The 21,383-nt window shown below is 45.9% G+C and overlaps 2 protein-coding genes and 1 long non-coding RNA gene across 11 annotated transcripts in view; 1 reads left to right on the top strand and 2 right to left on the bottom strand.

Moving 5' to 3' along the window:
- LOC307214670 (uncharacterized protein) overlaps positions 1 to 16,672 on the bottom strand; it is an 86,665-nt gene extending 69,993 nt beyond the window's left edge. For 2 of the 7 annotated variants that reach the window (XM_079973509.1, XM_079973512.1), the window contains exon 1: positions 16,143 to 16,672. Coding sequence is in view for 4 of the 7 variants with exons in the window: in XM_079973511.1 (XP_079829637.1) it covers positions 12,779 to 12,905; positions 13,795 to 13,877; positions 14,150 to 14,243; positions 14,440 to 14,841 (706 nt within the window). In the remaining 3 variants the exon portion in view is untranslated. Of the gene's footprint in view, positions 1 to 12,778; positions 12,906 to 13,794; positions 13,878 to 14,149; positions 14,244 to 14,439; positions 14,933 to 16,115 lie in introns of all 7 variants that reach the window. The other 5 variants (XM_079973511.1, XM_079973506.1, XM_079973510.1 and 2 more) reach the window with 5 other exon arrangements.
- The window catches only part of LOC307215182, a 207,672-nt gene that overhangs the window by 114,416 nt on the left and 71,873 nt on the right, over positions 1 to 21,383 (bottom strand). The window lies entirely within an intron of this gene.
- Positions 1 to 21,383, top strand: part of LOC307214688 (uncharacterized protein) — a 193,246-nt gene that overhangs the window by 104,986 nt on the left and 66,877 nt on the right. The window contains exons 1-2 of one of the 3 annotated variants that reach the window (XM_079973557.1): positions 18,966 to 19,542; positions 19,732 to 19,813. The exons of 1 other annotated variant lie outside the window; for it this stretch is intronic. In XM_079973557.1, the coding sequence (XP_079829683.1) occupies positions 19,150 to 19,542; positions 19,732 to 19,813 (475 nt within the window). In that variant the 5' untranslated portion in view covers positions 18,966 to 19,149. Of the gene's footprint in view, positions 1 to 18,965; positions 19,543 to 19,731; positions 19,814 to 20,841; positions 21,203 to 21,383 lie in introns of those variants that run through there. One more of the 3 variants, XM_079973558.1, reaches the window with a different exon arrangement.

Below are 21,383 nucleotides of genomic sequence, written 5' to 3'. Positions count from 1 at the left end.
CTTCGAGGGTCATCTCGGATCGCGGGAAACAATTTACCTCACAGTTCTGGAGGAGGCTCATGAACTTATTGCAGGTGGAGGTGGGATTCTCAACGGCGAGACACCCGGAAACCAACGGGCAAGCAGAGAGAGCGAACAGTATTTTGCAGCAATACCTACGCTGCTATGTCAACGAGAGACAGAACGATTGGGTAAAGAGACTGGCGCTGACTGAATTTGCGTACAATAACGCTGAGCATGTGTCCACGGGAATGAGCCCATTTATGGCCAATTATGGGTGTCACCCCAGGGCCTTTCCTGGGAGGGGGGAGGAAGGGTGGAGTGTGCCTGCGGCAGAACAGTTTGTGGAAGAAATGGAGGCCCTGCACCAGCAACTTAAGATGAACTTGGAAAGGGCCAAGGAAGTTTACAAGAGGCAAGCAGACAAGCGCCGCCGGGAAGGGGAGACTATAAGGGTGGGGGACCGGCTGTGGTTGTCCACCCAAGGGCTACCCTTTAAGGGAGGCTGCAAGCTAAGGCCAAAACAGCTGGGACACTTTGAGGTAACGCAGCAAGTGAACCCTGTGGCATTCAAGTTGCCAGACAGCATGAAAATCCACCCGGTGTTTCATAGGTCCCTACTCTCACCATACAGAGGGGAACGGGAGTTCTGGGGGGGAGAGGGGGAAGGCATCAGACACCCGCAGGTAGAGGAGAGGGAACACCACAACCAAGCTATGGAAATCCTAGATTCACGGTGGCGGGGGCGGCAAGTGGAGTACCTGGTGACTTGGGAGGGAGAACCCGAGTCAGAAAACACGTGGGTTCCCGCGGGGAGATAGATGATGGATATCTTGTGGAGGAGTTCCACGACAGGTATCCGGGTACGCCCAAACCGATAGAGAGATTCTGGGAGGAGCAATTTGGGACCACAGACAAGGAAGAGGATTTTGTGGGTTTTCCCACTTCCGAAGAGGAAGGAGGAGAAGCATCAGAGGAGGAGGAATCGGACTGGGAAGCCCGTCCCACACGAAGAAATCGGAGCGGGTGGGAAGCGGGGTTTGAGTCCTCGGAGGACGACAGCAGCTCCTTCCAGGGATTCCCTGCATCGTCGGCTGAAGAGGGAGACGAAGTTATGTCACAGGGTTGGGCCGGGGGTGGAGGGGGTCCTGGGAGGGAGGTGGATGTCAGGGAACTGACATCGGAGAGAGAGGTGGAGGCAAGGAAAATTGGTTTCCAGGTGGAGAAATCGAAATTGGAAACAGAACTGTTAGAACCCAATACTAAGAATTTATCGAGAATGTACAACTTGCTGTTGAAGTGGAATACAATAGATGAGACAGTGAAGTCTGCTATGGTTAAATGGGCACAGGACATAGGTCATGACATTATGTTTGCTGACTGGGAGCAGTTATGGACCACAGGTATTAAATTTACGGCATGCAATGCCTTACGAGAAAACATTATGAAAATGATTTACAGGTGGTACATGACCCCAGTCAAGCTTGCGAAGATTTACCATTTGCCCAATAACAAATGCTGGAAATGTAAAGAGACTGAGGGTACCTTTTTCCACCTTTGGTGGACCTGCCCAAAGATTAAGGCCTTCTGGGAAATGATTTATAATGAAATTAAGAAAGTGCTTAAGTGCACCTTTAACAAGAAACCAGAGGCATTTCTCTTGGGTATGGTCGGCCAGTTGGTGCCGAAGAAGGATAAGAATTTCTTTTTGTACGCTACTACGGCAGCAAGGATTCTTCTAGCAAAGTATTGGAAGACACAAGAGCTACCCACGCTGGAGGAGTGGCAGGCGAAAGTGATTGACTTTATGGGACTGGCAGAAATGACCGGCAGAATCCGCGACCAAGAGAGAGAGACTGTGGAAGAAGATTGGAAGAAATTTAAGATGTATCTTAAGAATTATTATAAAACTGAGGAGTGTTAAAATGCTGAGGGAAAAGAAGACGTAGAATTGCAGCGATAATTGGGTTTAAAAATTTAGGGTGGAATAGAGAAAGAGGATAAATTTATATTTAATTGGGTAAGATAGATTGCTGAATAATGGTACTAAACTAAGGATGCAAAAAGGGAAAGGTATGGGGAAGTCCGGGAAAAGAGGGTTATGAAAATAAGGTTAAGAAAATATGAGTTTGTTGTTTGTTTGTTTTTATGTTGTTTTTCTTTTGTTTGTGATAAAAAATTGGAAATTAATAAAAATCATTTAAAAAAAAAAGAGAGGTGGAGGCAAGGCTCCCGAGCGATGCAGGAGAGGGGACCAGCAGAGGGGAAAGAATTCAGCGCAACACCAGCAGAGAAGGGAGGGAGATGGAGGATTCGGAGAGGGGTCTGCAAGACTCTTCGCCCGAAACTAGTGGAGAGAGCGCAGGCACACCTCTGCCCAGTCCTTCCTTGCGCAGAAGGGTTCCGCGCAGGGAGAGTAGGCGGAGACTGGGCGTCAAACAGCTTCTATGCTGGAAGAGGTTCAAGAAACGCCCACTGACTGACCGGTCACGGAGTGGAGGGCTGTCAGCCAAGGCATGGTTAGCCAGGCAATCTAGCCGAAAGTAACGGCAACTTACGCACAAGTAACCCCTTATAACCATTACAACACGGAACAAAGCTTTGTGTATCCCGTGAACTGCCTGGAAGATTCTTTCCCAGGACTAGCCACATCATGTGATGTAAACAAGCTGGCAGTTTGCAGCTGTGTTGCACTCATATCGTAACAGCAAGCACCTGACAAACAAAAGGGGTTCTCAACAGAAATGTCCCGATTCGAATCTGATCTTGTAAATTCTTGTAAATTCTAAAAGAAAAACTCTTTCCAAAACTTATCGACTCCTCCTTGACTGGACAGTCAAGGAGGAGGAGGTAACAGTGGCTATGGTGAGGTGGTGCCAGGATTTTGGCCATTCAATAACCATGGCCCAATGGGAAAATTTATGGAAGATCAATTGGAAATTCACAAACTGTTACACTATTAGAGAGAACTTTCAAAAAATGCAACATCGATGGTATCTAACACCATGGAAACTTTCCAAAATGTATAAAAATGTGTCAAGTAATTGTTGGAGATGCAGAGACTCAGGAATATTGTACCATATGTGGTGGATATGTAGGAAAATAGAGGTATTCTGGGAGAGTATACATGCAGAACTGCAAAAAATGCTAAAGATCTCTTTCAATAAAAAACCAGAGGCCTACCTCCTGGGAATAACAGATTAGGATATTCCACAAAAGAGGAAGGGTGTCTTTTTATATGTGACGGCGGCAACAATAGTTTTGATCGCAGCAAAATGGCAGAGTTATGAAATCCCCTCTATACAAGATTGGATCCAAAAGCTGACAGTATATGCCGAATTAGATGGTTTATCAGAAAAAATAAAGAATAAATCAAAACAGGAATTTGTTTCAAAATGGGAGGTTTTCAAAGAATATCTGAGAAATAAATATAGTAGTTTAAATTCTGTCGCAGCATTCGAGGAACTTCAGTAATAGTTGCAAGGTAGATATAAGAAATTAGATTTATTAAGAATAAGTTTAATTATGATAAAAGTGTGTATTGGCAATAAGTAATATGAATTTGAAATATGGAATAGACGGGAGGTTGGGGCTTTAGTGTTAAGACCAATAGATGTTTTCTTGTTTGCTAAGAAAATTATGTGTCTATGGTTATTTTTGTAATTTGTGTGTAATTTGGTATTTGTGTTTTTTTTCTTTTTTCTTGTTGTATAAATAAAAAACTTTATTTTTTAAAAAAAGGACACTACCTTGCTTGGTAGTGATGGCATGAAAAACACGAGTTTCTTTAATCGGAGAAGAGGAGAAGAATCAGAGAAGCTTCTTCTTGCATTGCACCGACTGTGAAACACCCAGACAGTGTGATGATCTGGGGTTGTATGGCAGCAAAAGGTGTGGGCAGAATTTGCATCATTAATGGGAATATAAATGCGGGAAAATGCATAAACGAAATACGTGAGCCCAAACTGAAGTGTTCCGCAGGTGATCTTTTCCCAGATACCGAAGCATTTATATATTTTCAGCAGGATTCAGCTCTATGTCATGTTGCTGCTGTGTGCAAAAGGTACATTCAAGATACTGATATTTCACTGCTGGAATGGCCTGGGAATAATAATAATAATAATAATAATACATTTTATTTATATCCCACCCTCCCCAGCCGAAGCCGGGCTCAGGGCAGCTAACAACAATAAAACAGTACAACAGTACAACACAACACTCTAAAATCATTCATTATAAAATTAATTCAAATCAAACCAATGGCAACCATTGGGCCAGAGCTCCGTGAAGATTGCCAAAGGAGGGAGTCAGGCTGTGCCCTGGCCAAAGGCCTGGTGGAACAGCTCTGTCTTGCAGGCCCTGCGGAAAGATGTCAAGTCCTGCAGGGCCCTAGTCTCTTGTGACAGAGTGTTCCACCAGATCGAAGCCACAGCCGAAAAAGCCCTGGCTCTAGTTGAAGCCAGCCTAACCTCTCTGTGGCCTGGGACCTTCAAGATGTTTTTATTTGAAGACCGTAAGTTTCTCCGTGGGACATACCAGGAGAGGCGGTCCCGTAGGTACGAGGGTCCTAGGCCGTATAGGGCTTTAAAGGTTAAAACCAGCAGCTTAAACCTGATCCTATACTCCACTGGGAGCCAGTGCAGCTGGTATAGCACCGGATGAATGTGATCTCGCAGCGAAGACCCCGTAAGGAGTCTCGCTGCAGCATTCTGGGAGAAGTCAGGGAGGAGGAGAGGGTCCTGCCAGGGAGGGGCCAAGTATGCAACGCTCCCCTTCCTGCAGATCAGAGGATCCCTGACTCCCACGAAATCTCCCTTTTTAAAACAAAATAGTCCCTGGGACTTTAACTCTGTGTGAATTCGCTCAGCCTCATTGCACAACAGAGGAAACATGTGCAAATGGTTTTCCAAAGCTGGAGGAGGAGGTGGACTAGCCCCCCCCCCAAAAAAAGTATCGGACTTCCGGAGGCGGCGCGAACGGCAATGGCTGCCCTCTTCTAACCGGGAGAGGGAAGCTCCGCTGAGATCGGGTCGTCCGCTGCGGCGAAGCGGAGACCCATTTTGGAAAACCACAGGTGGCAGAAGCTTGTGGTCTTGGGACCCGGCGGGCGCCAGGAGCAGCCCCCAAAACATTGAAGGAACCCCGTAAGGGGCTCCGGATCGCGGAGGGGGTTGCGGCGCTGTGGGTCGTTCCGCAGTCAACGGAGCGAAGCCGCGTTGCTGCTGCCGATGAGCGCTGACCTTTCTTCCTAAAACTTCTGATTCGGAAAGCAACAATCCGTGAGTAATAAGGAGTTTACAAAATTTTGAGACCTAAAAACATTGAATTTGGCTGAAAGCGGAGTGACGAAAAATAGGAAGTCCGTCTTCCGCCGACACTGAACTTCAAAGCAAAGAGCTGGAGGAGTGGAGGCAAGGAGTGAACTTTTAACTTAACTGATCTGGGCACCCGCGGAAATCATTTCTAAGCAGAATAAGGACTTTAAGTAATTGATTATATGACTTCTATTTGGACTGTGATACCTTTCTTCCATTTGGATTACAATTTAAGCAAAAAACCCAGGTGCTGGAACTGCCTGAGTAACTGAGCAGTCAGTCTGCAGGATTGGATACTTTGAACTTAAACTTTGAAACAATCTGAGGGAGTTTGGACTGGCTATTTTGAAGCACCTTTCGGAACACCAGTAAGCACTGTCTGAAATACTGTGGCTTGTTAAATACTAACTCTGCTAAAACCTATCTTATTGAAGGTTCCTGGACATTAAATTAGACTTTACTAATTTTATTGGAATTGATTTCTTCCCTAAAGACATTTTAAGCTCCCCCTAGAGGATTTGGGATTTACAGCAGTGACATTGTTTTACTTTCCTTTTCCCGGCCTCCTGTTTGACTGTTACCATCTGGGCCGTTGTTTTCTCATGGGAACAACTCAGCTTGACCTTGATTCTTAGATAACTCTGGAATGAGTGGTGCAAGGAAAAAGGGACCGAGAACCAGACAAACAACTTTAACAACTTTAACCGCAGCCTCTCAGGCACGTAGATCATCTGTGCCTATTTTGCCTACCTTGCCTATTTTGACTTCTGAGGAAGAAGCTGCTTCTCTGCCACGGGCAGGGGAGGGAGAAACTGAGGAATTACAATTGGAAGAGATGGCCTCAGGAGCAACTGGCTCTATTTTAGAGAAAATTCTTGAAAAATTGGAATCTTTGGATAAAAAAGTTGATCAGCAAACAGCTAAAATTGATCAAAACACAGAATGTTTAAATAGATTAACTGGACAAGTCGCACAGAATGTACAAGCAATCGGAGAACTGAAGGAGACTGCAGGTGAAAATCGGAAATTGGCTGAGGATACCAGCCAAAGACTGGGAAATTTAGAAAAAGAGGTAAGACCACTCAGCAAACAAGTAGGTGAACACCAGACCTATCTTTCTATGATAGAACTGCGGAACAGGGAGACCAATTTAAGGATAAGGTCGGTACCAGAAGTTGAAGAAGGCAATCTAGCTGAGTTCTTGACTAAAGAATTTTCCAAGTTTTGGAACTTAGAGGAAAAAGATCTTAAAATCATATCAGCCTTCAGACTTGGAAGACTTATAAAGAAAGAGAAGCCCAGAGACTGTTTAATAACATTGAGATCAAAGGAGGAAAGGGACAAGATATTGGGCCTGCATTATGGAAAGTCACTGGATATTTTGGATAAAAGAATTGAAATTTACAAGGATATTCCTAAACAACTGTTGGACCTTAGATCTGATTATTTGGAACTAGTAAAACTGTTGAGGAGCAACTCAATCATCTTCAGGTGGGATTTTCCTCAAGGATTATCTTTCACTTTTAGAGGGAAGAAGATTAAAATCAGAACACTGGAAGATAGAGATAAGTTTCTGATCGCCTACGGAGAGGACCTTCAAAAAGGACTTGAACTACCTTCGGGGCCTGGAGCACCAGGGGTGTCTGCACCCTCGGATCCTGAAGATCCAGCGAACAAGATACCACCCCTAGAAAAATAACCAGATTTATTCAGGATGTCTGCAACTTTTGAGCTGGAATATAAATGGCTGCAACATTCCGGAAAAAAGGAGGAAAATTTTTCATATATTAAAAAAGGAACAATTGGACATTATTTGCTTACAAGAAACACATGTGACTAGGCTCCACAGAAAAGTATTAACAAACAAAAGACTTGGCCAGGAATTTATATCTTCAGACAAAGTAAAGAAGAGAGGCGTGGTGATATATGCAAAAGAGAGCCTGTCACCTAAATTTTTATTTAAAGATGAACATGGAAGAATTTTGGCATCGAAATACAACATCAAGGAGAAAAGATTCTGATATTAGGAATCTATGCACCAAATGAAGGAAAATCGGAATTTTTCAAGAAGTTGCATGAGACCATGCTGGATTATCTGGACCATGACAACATCATTATGATGGGAGACATGAACGGGGTCGTATCAACTAACATGGATAAGTCACAAAGTCAAAATGTCACAAAAGACGGCAGATTACCAAAGACTTTCTTTGAATTGACAGACAACATGGACTGGATTGACATTTGGAGAACGAAGAACCCCTTGGGAAAAGAAGGAACATTTTTCTCTGAAGCCCAGCTGACTTGGACAAGAATCGACCAAATATGGATAACTAGAGGTCTGGCCCCCAAGGTCAGAAAGGTGGAAATCTGCCCAAAAACCTGCTCCGACCATAATGCACTGAAAATGGACATGATATTATTACCAACCGGCTCCTTTAGATGGAAGATGAATGACAATTTGTTCAGAGATCAGGAGACTATCAAGAAGGCCCAGAAAGTTATGAAGGACTATTTTGAGATAAATATGAACACTACGGTGGAAAAAAGAATTATTTGGGACGCAAGTAAAGCTGTGATGAGGGGGTTCTTGATACAACAGAATGCTGTAAGGAAGAGGATACAAAACGATAGAAAAGATAAGATTTTGGAGAAAATAAAAGAACTAGAGAAGAAGTTAAGATTAAACCGAAGTCACAGCCGATCTTGAGAGAAATCAAATTCCATCAAGCACAATATTCTAAACTGATAAATCAGGAAATAGAGTGGAAGATTAAATTAATGAAACAAAAAACTTTTGATTCGGCAAATAAATGTGGGAAACTGCTAGCTTGGCAGTTGAAGAAGAGACAAAAATTAAATACAGTTACAAATTTGGAAATTGAAGGAAGAAACATTCAGAACCCCACGGAGAGTAGAAAGTGTTTTCAGAAATATTTCAAAAAATTATATACTCAAGGGCCGCAGGACAAGGTTGAGATTAAACAATTTTTGGAGAAAAATGGACTTAAAAAACTGTCACAAGAAAATAGATCATTCCTGAACAGTAAAATAACACGCCAAGAGATTGAAAAAGCCATTCAGAACATGAAATTGGGCAAATCTCCAGGGCCAGATGGGCTAACCTCCAAGTATTATAAGACATTAAAAGACTACTTGATACAAACACTGATGGAGGTTAGCAATGAAATTATGTAGGGGAGGAGGGCGCCGGATTCGTGGAAGGAAGCATTCATCACATTGATACCTAAATCGGATTCTGAAAAGACACAACTCAAGAACTACCGTCCCATCTCCCTTTTAAATGTGGATTATAAAATATTTGCAGATGTCCTGGCAAGCAGATTTAAAAAAGTTTTAAATGAAGTAATTCACAAAGACCAGGCAAGCTTTCTCCCAGGTAGACACATGTTTGCTAATACAAGGAACATTACTGACATCTTGGAACTTTTGCAAACAGACATAAATACAAAAGCAGTGCTAATTTTCATAGATGCGGAGAAAGCCTTTGATAATATCTCTTGGAAATTTATGAAGGGAAATTTAAAAGAAATGGGGGTGGGTCGGGGTTTTGAGAATGGGATTGATGCAATATATTCAGAACAAAAGGCTAAATTGATAGTAAACAATGTGGTTACAGAAGAGTTTAAAATTGAAAAAGGAACACGACAAGGCTGCCCGATTTCCCCTTTGTTATTTATTTCGGTTCTGGAGGTGCTCTTGAATTTGATTAGAGGGGACCGGTTGGTGGAAGGGATTCAGGTTGGAGCGAAACAATATAAACTTAAAGCCTTTGCAGATGACCTAGTTCTGACCCTGCAGGAGCCAGAATCTAGTACAATAAGAGTATTACAATTGATTCAAGATTTTGGTCGGGTGGTGGGATTCAAACTAAATAAACAGAAAACTAAGGTGCTGGGAAAAAATCTGACAGATACAGAGTCGGAACGGTTTCAGAGAGAAACAGAACTAACTGTGGTTAAAAAAGTAAAGTACCTAGGGGTAAATATAACAGCAAAGAATCTGAGTCTATTTAAGGATAACTATGAAAAATGTTGGTCTGAAATTAAGAGAGACTTGGATAGTTGGACAAAATTGAAGCTTTCCTTGTTAGGCCGAATTGCTGCTGTTAAGATGAATGTATTGCCAAGGATGTTGTTTTTGTTCCAAACATTGCAGATTGTGGACAAGACGGAGTGCTTCCGGAAGTGGCAGAGAGATATATCTAAATTTGTCTGGCAGGGCAAAAAGCCCAGAATTAAGTTTAAGATACTAACTGATGCGAAAGAAAGAGGGGGCTTTGCCCTGCCGGACTTAAAGCTGTACTATGAAGCCGCAGCTTTCTGCTGGCTAAAAGACTGGCTACTTCTCGAAGACACTGATGTACTGGACCTGGAAGGTTTTAACAACGCTTTTGGTTGGCATGCATATTTATGGTATGACAAGGTTAAGATCAATAAGGTCTTTAAGAACCATATTGTCAGGAAAGCAGTATTTAATGTCTGGACAAAATACAAAGACTTATTGGAAAACAAAACTCCGAGGTGGCTTTCACCTCTGGAAGCTAAGGCCTGAAAAAGACCCAATATGGAGGCCAAATGGCCAAAATATTGGGAAATATTAGAAAAAGATGGAGACAATTGGAAACTGCAGAGTTTGGAGAAAATGAAGGATAAAGTGCGAGACTGGTTACATTACGCTCAGATTAAAGAAGTCTTTAAAAACGATAAAAAGATAGGGTTCCAGGTGGAGAAATCGAAGTTGGAAACAGAATTGTTAGAACCAAAGACTAAGGTATTATCAAGAATGTATAACTTGCTGATAAAATGGAATACACAAGACGAAATGGTTAAATCGGTTATGATAAAGTGGGCTCAGGACATTGGGTATAATATTATGTTTGAGGACTGGGAAAGGTTGTGGACCACTGGGCTGAACTTCACTGCATGTAATGCTCTGAAGGAAAATGTAATGAAAATGATATATAGATGGTACATGACTCCAGTTAAACTTGCCAAAATATACCATTTGTCTGATAATAAATGTTGGAAATGTAAAGAACATGAAGGAACATTCTTTCACCTCTGGTGGACCTGCCCTAAAGTGAAGGCCTTCTGGGAAATGATATATAATGAGTTGAAAAAGGTATTTAAGTATACCTTCACTAAGAAACCAGAGGCCTTCCTTCTGGGCATTGTCGGCCAGAAGGTGTTAAAGAAGGACCGAACATTTTTTATGTATGCAACAACGGCAGCAAGGATACTCATCGCTAAGAGCTGGAAAACTCAAGATCTACCCACACTGGAAGAGTGGCAGAAGCAGCTGATGGACTATATGCAACTGGCCGAGATGACTGGTAGAATCCGAGACCTGGGAGAAGAGAGGGTTGAGGAAGACTGGAGGAAATTCAAGATTTATTTACAAAAATATTGTAATTTGGTTGAATGTTAAGAAGGATGCTAGATCATAAATAACTGCCTACCACTGAATTAGATCTGAAGTTGACGAGAAGTGAGATTAAGGAAAATACAAACTTTTTGGAGAATTGCTAGGTTTTTATTTAAATGAGAGGAGATAAGATTGCAAACAAGAGGGTAACTTGCTTGGAAAAAATTTTTGTAACGATGTAAGTGCGAGCGGGAGACGTGAGGGAGTCCAAAGAAGTGACGAAATTATGTTATGATATAAGTAATGTTGTTTATTATTTATGCATTTGTATTCAAAAAACTTTAATAAATATGTATAAAAAATAAAAATAAAGGTTAAAACCAGCAGCTTAAACCTGATCCTATACTCCACTGGGAGCCAGTGCAGCTGGTATAGCACTGGATAAATGTGATCTCGCAGCGAAGACCCCGTAAGGAGTCTCGCTGCAGCATTCTGCACCCGCTGGAGTTTCTGGGTCAGTCTCAAGGGCAGCCCCACGTAGAGCGAGTTACAATAATCCGGTCTGGAGGTGACCGTCGCGTGGATCACAGTGGCTAGGTCAGGGCGAGAGAGGTAAGGAGCCAACTGCTTAGCTTGGCAAAGATGGAAAAATACCGCCTTTGTTATAGCTGCAATCTGCGCCTCCATGGAAAGGGAGGTGTCGAAGATTACACCCAAATTCTTAACAGACGGTGCTGGCACTAATTGCCCCCCCGCAAGAGATGGGAGTTGCCCCCCCAATCCCATATCGTCCCGTCACAGCCACAGGACCTCTGTCTTCGAAGGATTTAGCTTCAACCGGCTCCCACGTAACCATCCAGCCACAGCTTCCAAACATCTGGTCAGTGTGTCTGGGGCTGAGTCAGGATGGCCATCCATCAACAGATAGAGTTGGGTGTCATCAGCATACTGATGGCAACCTGAATAGCCCACACTTTAGTCCATGCTGAATAGCCCACACTTTAACTCAATCAGAAATCTTTGGAGCCGACTAAAGAAACTTGTAGGTCAGAAGCAACCCAGCAATAAAGCCCAATTAACAGAGGCAATAATTCAGTCTTGGTTTCACATTATTACAGCTGCAGAACTAAAAACTTGGTTCACTTCAAGGGAAGGCGTTGTAAGGCCGTAATTAAAGCTAAAGGTTACCAATGGTTACCAAAGGTTTCACATTTTTTCTTTATGACTGCTGTTCTAATAAATACTCCTTCATAAAATTCATTGCATTATATTCTTCATTAAATTATCTTTCCATTGCTATATAATTTTATGGTATTACTCCACACAAAAGTAGTGTTATGAGCCATCAAACCTCAGAAATACACCTTTCAAAATAGGTTTCCACAATTTTGGCCACTAGTATAAGTTGTTCATTTTAAAGTTAAAGTTCTTGGGATATATGGGGATATATATGGGATCAGATTATTATTATTTATGTTTCATTTTTATATGTGTGTTGGAAGCCGCCCAGAGTGGCTGGGGGAATGGAGCCAGATGGGCAGGGTATAAACAAAAATTATTATTACTACTACAGTGGTACCTTGATTTAAGAACAGTCCTCTTCCGGAAAAGATTAAGTTTGTAAACCGAGGTACCATTGTTTCATCATCACCATCACCACTGCTACTACTACCTGAGATTCCATAAGCCTAGCTCTTCTCTGGGATGAATTTTGTTTGGCCCAGTCATGGCATCCCCTCCATCTCCAATGTCAGTCATCTCTTTGGGTCAACCCAAGACTGACAGGAGCAAAAACAAAAGCAGAAAACCTGAAGCTACTATCTTTCCTAACAATTCTGAAGCTGACATTGAAGATAGCCTGGGCAGTTCAGACCAGCCCAATCGTGGTAGAAAAAGGAATAATCTGAGGAAGATTGTTCAAAGAGAAAACTGTAATTTACTGTTTATTGTGGGGGTGTTAGGTTCCCAGGTGTTGTAGGGGCCACTATTGAGCTCTGTGAAAATATGTGAGGTTGGTCTATAGACGGATTTTTTGAATTTCCAGCCAGATATGACGATCCCACAGGGAGCCTTACCAAGAGAGGCCACGATCCCACGATTCTCCTCCATGACGTCCTTATGCAGAGCTCTCTGGTCAGGATCCAGCAACGCCCACTCCTCGTCCGTGAAACGAACAGCAACATCTTCAAAGCACACTGGACCCTAAAAGAAAAAGTGAAATGTCCGCCTCTGAGACAGCAGAAATATGATCTGCTCCACAATGCTCTGGGGTTTCCTTCCTGTTAATTGCAGTGTTGTTTCAATAGGATTGCTTTGCTGCACATTTTAATTATGGGTGCTTATTTTTTTCTGCGTTTTAATTATGGGTATTTGTCTTTGTGCAAATAGGTGTTACTCCGCCTTGTGTTTTCCAAGTCATTCTGCCTACCCAAACATTCTAGTTTCCTCAATGGAAGGATCCACTTTCTCCTCTCCTCGTGAGCTGTTCTGGGAAGGTTCCCTCCCAATGCCCTAGAGCCAAACTGAAGGGGTTCAGGGGGGCATGGAGAGGGGGAGGAATGGGGGGCAGGCCCCATTTTTCATCTGAAGGGGCTGGTTAGGTGAATCCAGGCCACTATTTGTTCTTGTTTGTCAACTGCTTAGAAAACAATTTTAGCATTCAGTGATTAATTAAAATAAGCCTATTTTCGTCTCCTAGCTCTGAGAGACAAGCAGGGAGGGTGGCTTCTGGCAAAAGGAGAGGGAGCCACCGGTGGCTCCTCCTTCTCCTGACTCACCTCTGCCTCTCAACCTTCCTCTCCCACTCACTTCCTTCCTCTTCTGCCTCTGATTCTGCACTGCATTCTGCCACAGAGTCTCCCAGCTCACTAAGCCCTGTTTCCCCTTCAGCTTCTGACACCTCCTCTTCCCAGGCTTCTCCCTCTTCTCCCTCTGACCGCTCATCCTTGTTCCACCTCCACTCCTTCGGCTCTGAGCCATCTTCCCTTCCTGGTTCCCCGGCTGCTTCCTCCCACCATTCCTCTGTGCCCAACCAGTCCATGACATTGCTCCATCCCTCGGCCTCTGTCCCCACAAGGCAGCTTCCCCTGACCTGATCTGGTTCCACAGCCGCTGCTTCCCTTCTGCCCCCATGAAAAGGCGGATCAGGAGGTCTTGCTGGCATCATTCTGTCACCTGCAAGAGAAAAAAGGTTAGCAGGACGCCAGGAGTGCCTGCTTCTCTCACAGGTGAAACAGGGCATCTCTAACTACAGATGGGCCTTTGAGAAAGACTTACCTACTGAGAGCATTTGGACGTTTGTGCCCATTTCATATGTTTGTTGTGCAGAAATACATCTCCCCTCCTCTGGACCCTTCTTCCCAACTGTCTCCCCCCAAAACAGGATGAAAAGAACTCTCAAATGAGTTGGGAAACCAACAGAATGAGACCAAATGGAGAAAAACCACCTTCCTCCTTACCCAGTGACCTCACTCTGGTGTCCAACGGAGGCCTCTCTGCCTCACAGGAATCCAGGTCCATTTCTGCAAAGAGATCCTTTCCCTGAGAAAGAAACAAGGATTCAAAATGGAGAATGGTGAGAAATATTAGAAAGAGAATGACAAAGACTTGAAGGGTGTCAGATGTCATTCCATGGCTGTCTTCCAAGAAAAAGGATGGGCCATCAGCAGACCATTATGGGATGTTCTCCGTCCTGTTTGGAGCCCCTTGGGAGTATCCAGAGGAAAGTCTCTCTCACCTGCTTTCTCTCCTCTGCCTGACTCAGGAGGAAACCTTCGGCCAGGGCCACCGCCTGCGAACTGGTCTCCGCTCCGCATTCCCTCACCCAGCTCTCCATCTCCGGGGGAAGGACAGCCAGGAACTGCTCCAAGATCACCAGGTCCAGCATCTCAGCTTTCGTGTGCCTTTCTGGCTTCAGCCACTGATGGTCAAGGTGGTTGAGTCGGCTGCAAACCTCTCGGGATCCTTTGGCCTCCTCGCAGCAGAACTGTCTCACCTGCTGGCTCTGCACCTCTGAGCATAGAGTGTCCTCCTCACCATGGATCTTCTGCACAGAGTTTTCCCAGAAACCCCCACTGCTCCCAGTTTGGCTTGCATGGCCTCTTCCTGTTCCAGGGCCAGCTGAGTCTCGCTCACCCATCTCTGCTCTCAGGAAGCCTCTGTGAGATCGGAAGGAACCCTTTGGTCTTCTGCCAAGTTCTGTCCGTCTAAATGAGAAGCTCAAGCAAATCCTACAAAGCAAATACATTGTTCTGTTACAGAATTTGTAGGACAGGGGGGGAAATGGTTCCCTGAGTCTTGCTGGAAACCAGGGCTGGACTGCACCACATCCCAGACCATGAGCTATCTTTTTGAAAAGGAGGAGGAAGAGGAGAAGAAATAAATCTCTAGCCTTCAAGCAATGCAGAATGTGGAGGCAACAGAAGGGATTTCTGCCAGATTAATCAACCTGGTTTCTGCTGCCTTCCAGTCAATGCATGAAGTCAGAACCGAATGACAAAGGAGTCATTTGTATCTTGTGGGAAATGGATGCTTGGCTCTAGTGGGGGTCCTCACCTGGTGGGGGTCCTCAGGAGTTGTTCCCCCCACCCCCCCACCCCTGCTTCTGTCTCCTTTTCTTGCACTTGGATTCTCTGCCCCTCTCAAGACAGTCTCCTGGGGTGGGGTCCCTTTTTCTTTGCTCTTAGGGCCAGGTATGTATCTGGCCAACCCCCTGAGGGCCAAGTGGGTGGGGCCAAAGACTCCTTCATTGAAATATAAGCGGCTAATTTATTATTATTATTATTATTATTATTATTATTATTATTCTCTTAGATGGCTGAACACACACACAGCCATTGATGCCCAGGTCCCTGGAGGCTCGGTGAGTAGCAGCGTCCATTTCCGGCTGGTTTTCCATCAACAATCCCTTTGGGACAGAGAGGATGTGGTCCTGGGATGCCCTGCTCTGGGTGCGAGGGGATTGCTGCAGTGGCCTCCGTGGGGAGCTGCCCTGGGAGACACTGGGAAACTGGTCCCCAATGCAGCAGCCAGACTATGGGCTGGGATCCCTCTCTTTACTCCTCCCCTTTCTTTCCCACCTTTTTTTTGGGGGGGGGGGGCTAGTCCACCTCCTCGTCCAGCTTTGGAAAACCATTTGCAGATGTTTCCTCTGTTGTGCAATGAGGCTGAGCGACGTCACACAGATTTAAAGTCCCAGGGACTCCTTTGTTTAAAGAAGGGAGATTTTTTTCTGAAAGGGGGGGGGGGCGGAGGGCCAAATGAGTTTGGGATCCTCTGATCTGCAGGAAGGAGAGCGTGGCAGGCCTGGCCCCTCCCTGGCAGGACCCTCTCCCCCCTGACTTGGGGTCCCCCCCCCCATGAGCAGGTCAGCCCCTCAGGGACCCTCCCCTGCTGCAGCCCTGGGACCCCCACCAGATCCCAGAGAGAGAGGAGACTCACCAGATCCCAGGAGGGGAGAGCGAGGCAGCCCTTGCAGGAGAGACCCCAAAGCAAGGAAAGGACGGGGGAGGGAGGGGCCTTGGCTCTGGAGGACCTGGCCCCCCCTTGCTTCCTGGCCTCTCTAGGAAGGCAGCTCAGTTCCCTTTAACCCTTGCCAAGCCGAGTCCCTCCAGCTTAGCCCTCTCTCGCTTGGCAGATCCTCAGATTCTTATTATTTTTTATGCATTTTGGGGGGCAGCTGCCCCCCCCGGCTCCGCCCATGCCCAGATATCCTTTTGGGGGTGAGGCTCTTGGCTGGACTCTGAGCATCTCCCTCCCTTGGCCAGAAACCAGAGGAAGAGCCTGCAGGGAAAAGGGCTTTGCAGGAGGCAAGGAAGCTCCTCCTGGAATTCAGGAGTGGAGAGAGAGGAGGGGATCCCAGGGTCATCTAGTCCAACCCCCAGCAGTGCAGGAATCTCCGCTCAAGCATCCAGGGCAGATGGCCCTCCGATCTCTGCTGAGAAACCTCCAAGGAAGGAGAGTCCCCCACCTCCCAAGGGAGACCTTTCCCCTGCCCAACTGCCCTTAGATGTCCCTCAAGGCAGCGGGTCCTGAGTTCGAGCCCTGCTGAAATAATCACACTCAGCACTCAGCCAGAAACAATTACAATGTGAAAAACTTTATAAGAATAATTCAAAACATCAAAACTAACAAACTTAAGTCTCTGAAAGTCCTTAAATGAATCACGGTGGCAGACTTTACCCGGCGGAGAACAAGCTGAGCACTGTTCCAGAGTATTTTTCATTCTCATGTAATTATATCTATTTGAAAAAATATTGGTTAATGAAGAAATCTTTCTAACTTCGAGTGTTGAACTAATTGGCTGATGAAGAATTCAATGAAACAGTAGTTGTTATCTGGAAACACTGTTCATCAGAGTTCAGAGTTGGGCTTGAGAACTGGACATTTGCTGATTATACAAAGTTTCACGAAGACAGGAGTGCCTGGCCTGCTCTGGTCCATGGGGTCACGAAGAGTCGGACACGAATAAACGACTCAACAACAACAAACAACAACAAAGTTTCACAGCTTGTTCTCCACCGGGGAAAGTCTGGCACCATGATTCATTTAAGCACTTTCAGAAATTTTCAGAGACTTCAGTTGTGTTGCTTTTTGATATACCTGACTCATATTTTGCAACACAGAAATAATTGCACTGGCTACCAAGGAGGTACCAAGCGAAGTTCAAAATAAATCATATTCTCATCATGAATAACCAAAACTTTCTTATGCATGTTCCTATGCAAACATACAATAGTATGCCATTTCCCTTTCCAGAAATGCTTACTTGCTAATTCAATGGACTAAAAAAGGATGGTGGTTGTTACTATTTTTTACGTTGATATACCACCCTTCATCAAGAGTTCTCAGGGACGTTTAAAACATAGAACATATTAAAAGTAGACAAATGATTAAAATGATTAAAAGTAGACCTCAAATTCTTTAAGGGAGGGAGATGCTCAGAGTCCAACCAAAAGTCGTCCCCCCCCCCCCGAAATCCACAAAAAATAATAAGAATCTGAGGTTCTGCCAAGGGAGAGAGGGCTGAGCTGGAGGGACTCGGCTTGGCAAGGGTTAAAGGGAACTGAGCTGCCTTCCTAGAGAGGCCAGGAAGCAAGGGGGGCTGGTCCTCCAGAGCCAAGGCCCCCCCCCCTCCCCACTCTTTTCCTGCCTCGCTCTCCCCTCCTGGGATCTGGTGAGTCTCCTCTCTCTCCCCCCAGAGGGTGCAGTGGGGAGACGGGGGGGGGGGTCCCAGGGCTGCAGCAGGGGAGGAGGCCGGGGGGGGGATGTGCTCCTGCAGGGGGGGACCCCAAGTCAGGGAGGAGGAGAGGGTCCTGCCAGGGAGGGGCCAGGTCTGCCACGCTCTCCTTCCTGCAGATCAGAGGATCCCTGACTCCCACGAAATCTCCCTTTTTAAAACAAAGGAGTCCCTGGGACTTTAACTCTGTGTGACGTCACTCAGCCTCATTGCACAACAGAGGAAACATGTGCAAATGGTTTTCCAAAGCTGGACGAGGAGGTGGACTAGCCCCCCAGAAAGAAAAAAAAAAGGTGGGAGAGAAAGGAGACGAGTAAAGAGAGGGATCCCAGCCCAGAGTCTGGCTGCTGCATTGGGGACCAGTTTCCCAGTGTCTCCCAGGGCAGCTCCCCACGGAGGCCACTGCAGCAATCCCCTCGCACCCAGAGCAGGGCATCCCAGGACCACATCCTCTCTGTCCCAAAGGGATTGTTGATGGAAAACCAGCCGGAAATGGGCGCCGCTACTCACCGAACCTCGAGGGACCTTGGCATCAGTGGCTGTGTGTGTTAATAATAATAATAAGAAGAAGAATAAGAAAATAAGAATAAAAAATTTCCAGCTTATATTTCAAGGGAGGTGTCTTTGGCCCCGCCCACTTGGCTCTCAGGGGGTTGGCCAGACACATATTTGGCCCTCAGAGCAAAGAAAAAGGGACCCCACCCCAGGGGTCTGTCTGGAGAGCGGCAGAGAGTCCAAGTGCAAGAAAAGGAGACAGAAGCAGGGGAGTTGGGGTGGGGGGAGAACAACTCCTGAGGACCCCCCCAAGAGCCAAGCATCCATTTTTCACAAGATACAAATGACTCCCTTGTCAGTCACTTCTGACTAAATGCATTGACTGGCCAGAAGTAGAAACCAGGATCTCACAGAAATCCCTTCAGTTGCCTCCACATTCTGCTTGAAGGTTAGAGACTTATTTCTTCTCCTCTTCCTCCTCCTTTTCAAAAAGATAGCTCATGGTCTGGGATGCGGTGAAGTCCAGCCCCGGTTCCCTCCAAGACTCATCCATGCTTGCTCAGGGAACCATTTCCCCCCCTGTCCTACAAATTCTGTAACAGAACAATGTATTTGCTTTGTAGGATTTGCTAGAGCTTCTCATTCAGACAGACAGAACTTGGCAGAAGACCAAAGGGTTTCTTCCAATCTCTCAGAGGCTTCCTGAGAGCACAGATGGATGTGCGAGACTCAGCTGGCCCTGGAACAGGAAGAGGCCATGCCAGCCAAACTGGGAGCACTGGGGGATTCTGCGGAAACCCAGTGCAGAAGATCTATGGTGAGGAGGACACCCTCCGCTCAGAGGTGCAGGGCCAGCAGTTCTACTGCCAGGAGGCCAAAGGACCCCGAGAGGTTTGCAGCCGACTCTACCACCTTTGTCACCAGTGGCTGAAGCCAGAAAGGCACACGAAAGCTGAGATGCTGGACCTGGTGATCTTGGAGCAGTTCCTGGCTGTCCTTCCCCCGGAGATGGAGAGCTGGGTGAGGGACTGTAGAGCGGAGACCAGTTCCCAGGCGGTGGCCCTGGCCGAAGGTTTCCTCCTGAGTCAGGCAGAGGAGAGAAAGCAGGTGAGAGAGACTTTCCTCTGGATACTCCCAAGGGGCTCCCAAGAGAACATCCCATAATGGTCTGCTGATGACCCATCCTTTTTCTGAGAAAGTATCCATGGAATGAGATCTCACACCTTTCAAGTCTTTGTCATTCTCTTTCTAGTATTTCTCCCCATTCTCTGTTTTGAATCCTTGTTTCTTTTTCAGGGAAAGGATCTCTTTGCAGAAATGGACCTGGATTCCTGTGAGGCAGAGAGGCCTCCGTTGGACACCAGAGTGAGGCCACTGGGTAAGGAGGAAGGTGGGTTTTCTCTGTTTGGTCTCATTCTGTTGGTTTTCCAACACATCTGAGGGTTCTTTTCATCTTGTTTTGGGGGGAGACAGTTGGGAACAAGGGTCCAGAAGAGGGGAGATGTATCTCTGCACAAACAAACATATGAAATGGCCACAAACCTCCAAATACTCTCAGTAGGTAAGGTTTTCTCAAAGGCCCATCTGTAGTTAGAGATGCCCTGTTTCACCTGTGAGAGAAGCAGGCACTCCTGGCGTCCTGCTTACCTTTTTTCTCTTGCAGGTGACAAAAGGATGCCAGCAAGACCTCCTGATCCGCCTTTTCATGGGGGCAGAAGGGAAGCAGCGGCTGTGGAACCAGATCAGGTCAGGGGAAGCTGCCTTGTGGGGACAGAGGCCGAGGGATGGAGCAATGTCATGGACTGGTTGGGCACAGAGGAATGGTGGGAGGAAGCAGCCGGGGAACCAGGAAGGGAAGACGGCTCAGAGCCGAAGGAGTGGAGGTGGAGGAAGGATGAGCAGTCAGAGGGAGAAGAGGGAGAAGTCTGGGAAGAGGAGGTGTCAGAAGCTGAAGGGGAAACAGGGCTTAGTGAGCTGGGAGACTCTGTGGCAGAATGCAGTGCAGAATCAGAGGCAGAAGAGGAAGGAGGCGAGTGGGAGAAGAAGGTCGAGAGGCTGATGTGAGTCAGGAGAAGGAGGAGCCACCGGTGGCTCCCTCTCCTTCTGCCAGAAGCCACCCTCCCTGCTTGTTTCTCAGAGCCAGGAGACGAAAATTGGCTTATTTTAATTAATCACTGAATGCTAAAATTGTTTTCTAAGCAGTGGACAAACGAGAACAAATAGTGGCCTGGATTCACCTAACCAGCCCCATCAGATGAAAAATGGGGCCTGCCCCCCATTCCTCCCCTTCCCCCTCTCCTTGCCCCCCAGAATCCCTTCAATTTGGCTCTAGGGCATTGGGAAGGAACCTCTACAGAACAGCTCTCGAGGAGAGGAGAAAGTGGATCCGACCATTGAGGAAACTAGAATGTTTGGGTAGGCAGAATGACTTGAAAACACAAGGTGGAGTACCACCTATTTGCACAAAGACAAATACCCATAATTAAAACACAGAATAAAATAAGCACCCATAATTAAAATGTGCAGCAAAGCAATCCTATTGAAACAACACTGCAATTAACAGGAAGGAAACAACAGAGCATTGTGGAGTAGATCATATTTCTGCTGTCTCAGAGGCGGACATTTCCCTTTTTCTTTTAGGGTCCAGTGTGCTTTGAAGATGTCGCTGTTCGTTTCACGGACGAGGAGTGGGCGTTGCTGGATCCTGACCAGAGAGCTCTGCATAAGGACGTCATGGAGGAGAATCGTGGGATCATGGCCTATCTTGGTAAGGCTCCCTGTGGGATCGTCATATCTGGCTGGAAATTCAAAAAATCCGTCTATGGACCAACCTCATATATTTTCACAGAGTTCAACAGAGCCCCCTATAACACCTGGGAACCTAACACCCCCACAATAAACAGTAACTAACAGTTTTTTCTTTGAACAATCTTCCTCAAATTATTCCT

The sequence above is a fragment of the Podarcis cretensis genome, assembly GCF_951804945.1.
Source record: "Podarcis cretensis genome assembly, chromosome: 4".
In the NCBI taxonomy this organism is placed as follows: Eukaryota; Metazoa; Chordata; class Lepidosauria; order Squamata; family Lacertidae; genus Podarcis; species Podarcis cretensis.
The sequence above is the reverse complement of the archived record's forward strand: the minus strand, read 5'-3'. Positions and strand labels throughout refer to the sequence as shown.